This window comes from Phalaenopsis equestris, unplaced genomic scaffold, assembly GCF_001263595.1.
Source record: "Phalaenopsis equestris unplaced genomic scaffold, ASM126359v1 Scaffold000054, whole genome shotgun sequence".
NCBI lineage: Eukaryota > Viridiplantae > Streptophyta > Magnoliopsida > Asparagales > Orchidaceae > Phalaenopsis > Phalaenopsis equestris.
The window spans coordinates 3,276,589-3,281,349 of NW_018164496.1; the positions used below are offsets into that span (position 1 = coordinate 3,276,589).

Sequence of the window (4,761 nt, forward strand, 5' to 3'; positions counted from 1 at the left end):
ATATATATATATATATCCACGATGTCGGCTACGGTCGAAAGCTCTGCTAGGGCTTCCAATGGAGATTGCGGTCGCAATTTATTCTACCGCTGGAGAAGATCTCACATCGTTGACCCCTTGCTCCGGCGTTTGCATCTACGTCGACGTTTGCACTCCCTGTCGCGGCTCGCGTCACAATATCTCCACTGCTCGCATCGTCGTCTTCCTCTGTCGTTGTCGTTCCTCTGCTCGACGTCGACGTTCGCACCTGCTCTGCTCGACGTCGTCCGTCGTCTTCCACTCCTCTGTCGCTCGCAGCTGTCGTCTGCGCCCGATTCTTTTGTTTCGGTGCTACTCCTGCTTCTGCGTCTGACAGCTCCTCTGCCTTTCAGCAACCTCGCAGCAGTTTAACGCCAACAGCCTCTGATGGCGTTTCCTCCTTCTTTGGTTGAGCCGAACAAAGTCTCCTTTGCCCGTGTGGTGGGTAACTCTCAGGAGGAGTCTGCAGTGGTATTCCCCTCAAGTTATAAGGAATGTCGTGTGGATATAGATGATTGTTCTTTTATTAAGAAGGGAAATATGAAAGGAGGAAAAAATAATCTTTTTCTCTGAATCAGAAATTTCTACCTTGATCTGACGGAGAAATTCAAGTTTGTTCTTATTGGAAAATTTGAGTGGGGCACTCACTTATGGAAGTTATCAGAAGAGTGTTGATGATCTTAAACTAGTAGGCAAGTGGAAAGTGAGACTCATGGATGAGAGACATGTGTTGATCTAACTAACAGTGGTTGAAGACTACACCAGAATTTTCTTCAAGAAATATCTTAATATCAAAGACAAATTAATGAAGTTACTCAAGTGGTCTCCTAACTTTGACTCAAAGCATGAAACTCCCATTATACCGGTATGATTTAGTTTACCTGGTCTCAAGCTGCATTTTTTTCACCATCAGGTTTCTAGAGCTCTATTGGGGTTATCCTTGGGGATCTTTTGAAACTAGATCTGCCTACTTTCAATCTAACCAAACCCTCGATGGCCAGAATATTTGTGGAAAGAGATATTACTTTACCTGATGTTACTGAAGTCTGACTGTGCACAACCCATAATGCCATAATAACTCATAATGGTTATTGGCATCAAATCGTCATGGAATACAAACCCCCATATTGTACCCACTGTAAGATGTTTGGTCATATACTTGCTAAATGCCACAAGCTTCATCATATTTTGAAATCTAAGGTTCAAGTGAATAAGGAGGGGTCTAACCTCACTGTTGTGGACACTTTAGTTCCACTTGAGGAGGATACTACCAGACAGGAGGTGTTTGCTGTCCCTGAGGACCCCCCACCCCCCATGACACTGCTGTTACTGTTACTGCGAGTGATGCGATGCTGACACCTACAAACTCCATAAAAAACAATACTGATGTACCATTACCTATAAATGATAGTATTCAGACTGATAATCAGGAGAGCCTCGCAGCTCCACTTCTTCAAGAAGTATTCGGTGTAGAGGCAACTCATGTTTCACATATTCTATAACCTATTGTGGGTACTACTGTTAATATTCCTTCTGCTGCAGATCTACCCCATCAGAATGATTCTTTGGAGGAGGAATGACATGTTTACACTTATAGGAGAAAGAAGAAGAATGGAGATCTACTAGAGCTCAAGAGTCTTATGGATGATACTTTGGTTACTACGGGTAATGTTCAACACCTTACCAATCTGCTAGTTGGATCCCTACTGAGAACTAGAGCTAGATGCAAGACTAGATTGGGATGACCCACATTTTTTCAACGCCCGGGTGGTTTTTGAGTTTTTTGATTTCTATATGTACCCATCTTTTATATTTTTTGGTGTGTGTTTTACCGTGTGGGTTGGGTGTTGAGACCACCCATACAAACCTATCTGTATCTTTTTCTTTAATATATCAGGCCTTGGGCTTATATATATTCTCGTGCTTATATTTAAAGACAAATTTGATGTTAAGGATTGTTGTAACTTCAGAGGAGTAATATTTTAAATCCATACAGTGACGATAGGAGGGAGAAAGTAATATAGTTATGGTGCAAAAAATTGTTAGTTTTGAAAAATAAATTTGATTTAATGTTAGTAAAACACAATATAGAGTTAATACTGCTAGTGAAAAAGTTTAGAGAGCAAAGAAATAATATTCATATTATTTCTATTGATTTTGAGAATACATGATCAAGGTTCTTGACAATTGATTTGGTGCAAGTTGAGAAAGTTAGGTGTGTGCCAAAGGCGTGTTTTAAGTTCATAAAAATACGTATGGTTGAATAGAGACTAGTTTTAGTGTATTGTCTGTAGAATGATCTAAGTTTTTTTATTTATAATAAAATAACATCAAACATCAATATAGAGTTCATATCTTTTACATTGGTTATGAAGATGCTTACAAAAGATCAATGTTTTATAATATGTTTGAAACTCATGATTGGATACTTGCTTGATTTTTCTAAACTGATTCAGAATCAAAATTAATTTTCTTTAACTGTGGTCCATAAGGATCAATTCAGCTGCTTGATAGTTGGCAACATATAAGTAGGAAATTAACAAATTAAGTCAATGCAAGACTGGTCCCTGGATGTTGAGTAAGGAGAGGAAAGAACATTCAATGAAGGAGGAAGTGTGAATGCACAAAAAATTATTTATGGAAACTATTGTGCTTCGTTGAGCTTTGTATTTGCACTCAAGAATTAGATCATTCTTGTTTCTTCTTTGTGTTTTGTTATTAAGCGCATATAAATATTTCTTTGTTAGGTTTGATGTGTGAAATACTTTGGAGTGATCCACAACCTCAACCTGGAAGGGGACCCAGTAAGCGTGGTGTTGGTCTTTCGTTTGGTGAAGATGTGACAAAGAGATTTTTACAGGAAAATAATCTTGGTAAGATATTTTTCTTTTTAGTATAGCTGATTTACAATGTGATTCTAAATTTCACACTTGCCTTTGTGCAATAATATTAGATCTTGTGGTTCGGTCACATGAGATGAAGGATGAGGGCTATGAGGTTGAGCATGATGGAAAGCTTATAACTGTATTTTCTGCTCCCAACTATTGCGATCAGGTAATGAAGCTTTCTGATAAAGTATGCTTGATAAATTTACGGCTATGATGTGAACGTTTTAGATCTTTACTATTTAGTTTTTTTAAAGGAAAAGGAAAGCTGACAAAGTGGCATTTGCCAAAATTATCAATGAAAATTCAGAAATGCTAGATAATTGGTTTTGTCAGAAGAGCAAATAAATGAAAATTTTATTTAGGTATATTTTCTTATAAAGGGCGATGCAGGATGTTTAAATAAATCTTCTGATGCTTTATAAAGGAAAAGGAAAGGATGCAGGATGTTTAAATAAATCTTCTGATGCTTTAAATAGCAATATTGCCTTGGTTATATGCAGTTGCAGCAAAACCTGTTCAAATAGTTGGAAGGCAGCTTTGCACAGCATAAAACATAATTTGTTTATTATTTTAGATGACATACAAAATTGATCTATATAACAAGATATATGAAGTGATGTATCCTTAGAATTGGTAAACTGAACTTTATGATTTGCCAAGTAAATTTGAAAAAGGATATGGAACAAATATTCATGGAAATTAGTATCTTGGGAATGATGTTAGAATAATAATAAAGTTTAATAGGATATTTTATGATGCATTGGTACGGATCATGTTGGACATACGCATTTGCTCAACATGCATCTGACACATCTCAAACACACCATCTACACGTCTAATTAAAATAAATTAAAAATGAACAGAAACGTGTCAGACATAAGTGTCTTGAATAATGAAGTTTTATATTACATATGTAAATTTATGTTGTAGCAACATATTCCCATTTGTTTTAAAATCGGGAATTTTACATATATAACACACAATTCTTATGGATTTACATATCGAACACCTGAAGTTTTGATATTCATCTTTATAACATTTTGGTCATAAACTTATGTATGAAAATGTATATTTTTCTCTTAAAAATTTAGTAATTGTTATATTTTGATGTGATGTTAAAGATTTGAGTGTTATGTATGTAAGTATAAAAAATTAGTTGTTAGATATGTAAATTCATGAGAATCATGTTGTATTTATGTAAATGCCTCTTTAAAATATATTATCTAAATAACTTAATATCCCTTCAGCACTAATTTTTATTTTCTTTATATACCTTAATTTTCAATGATTTTTTTTACTGTGCCTATTTTCAATCTTTTTACTAAAGTATCAATTTCCTTAATTTCAATCTACCAATCTATAACATCTTGTGATGTTTTTTCAATTTATATATATTTATTAGCATAGGATTTTATTTTAATTTTTTTTAAAATTTATGTATTTACTCCTGTATATTTTCTTATTTTTTAAGTTGTAATATTATAGTGCCGAGTCCAACACTTGTCCATGCCCGCATTTTCAATAATAGAAGCGTCCTTTCTCTATCTATCTAGTCCGGTGCTCACGTCGGTTTAGCATAGAGATTACCTCTTGTTAGATTTGAGGAAGTCCATTCTCTGGTGCACTGCAAGAGAAACAACCGTGGGAGGTGCACGGAACATAAAATTAGTGAATTTATATGAAGAAAATTATGATTTTGATTTTGTATTTCTTAAAATGAGCAGCAATGAATGACAATAACCGCTTGTGGTGTGACACTTTCCATATAGAAAATATTTTTATGGTGAACTCCAAGTCAAATTCGCCTGATAAATAGTTGGTTTCTCTCTCTCTCTCTCTCTCTCTCTCTGATATA

At 35.1% G+C, this 4,761-nt stretch overlaps 1 protein-coding gene across 2 annotated transcripts in view; it reads left to right on the top strand.

Moving 5' to 3' along the window:
- Positions 1–4,761, top strand: part of LOC110019231 (serine/threonine-protein phosphatase 5) — a 56,064-nt gene that overhangs the window by 45,231 nt on the left and 6,072 nt on the right. For both annotated transcript variants that reach the window (XM_020716817.1, XM_020716818.1), the window contains exons 10-11: positions 2,766–2,891; positions 2,972–3,072. In XM_020716817.1, the coding sequence (XP_020572476.1) occupies positions 2,766–2,891; positions 2,972–3,072 (227 nt within the window). The remainder of the gene's footprint in view (positions 1–2,765; positions 2,892–2,971; positions 3,073–4,761) is intronic.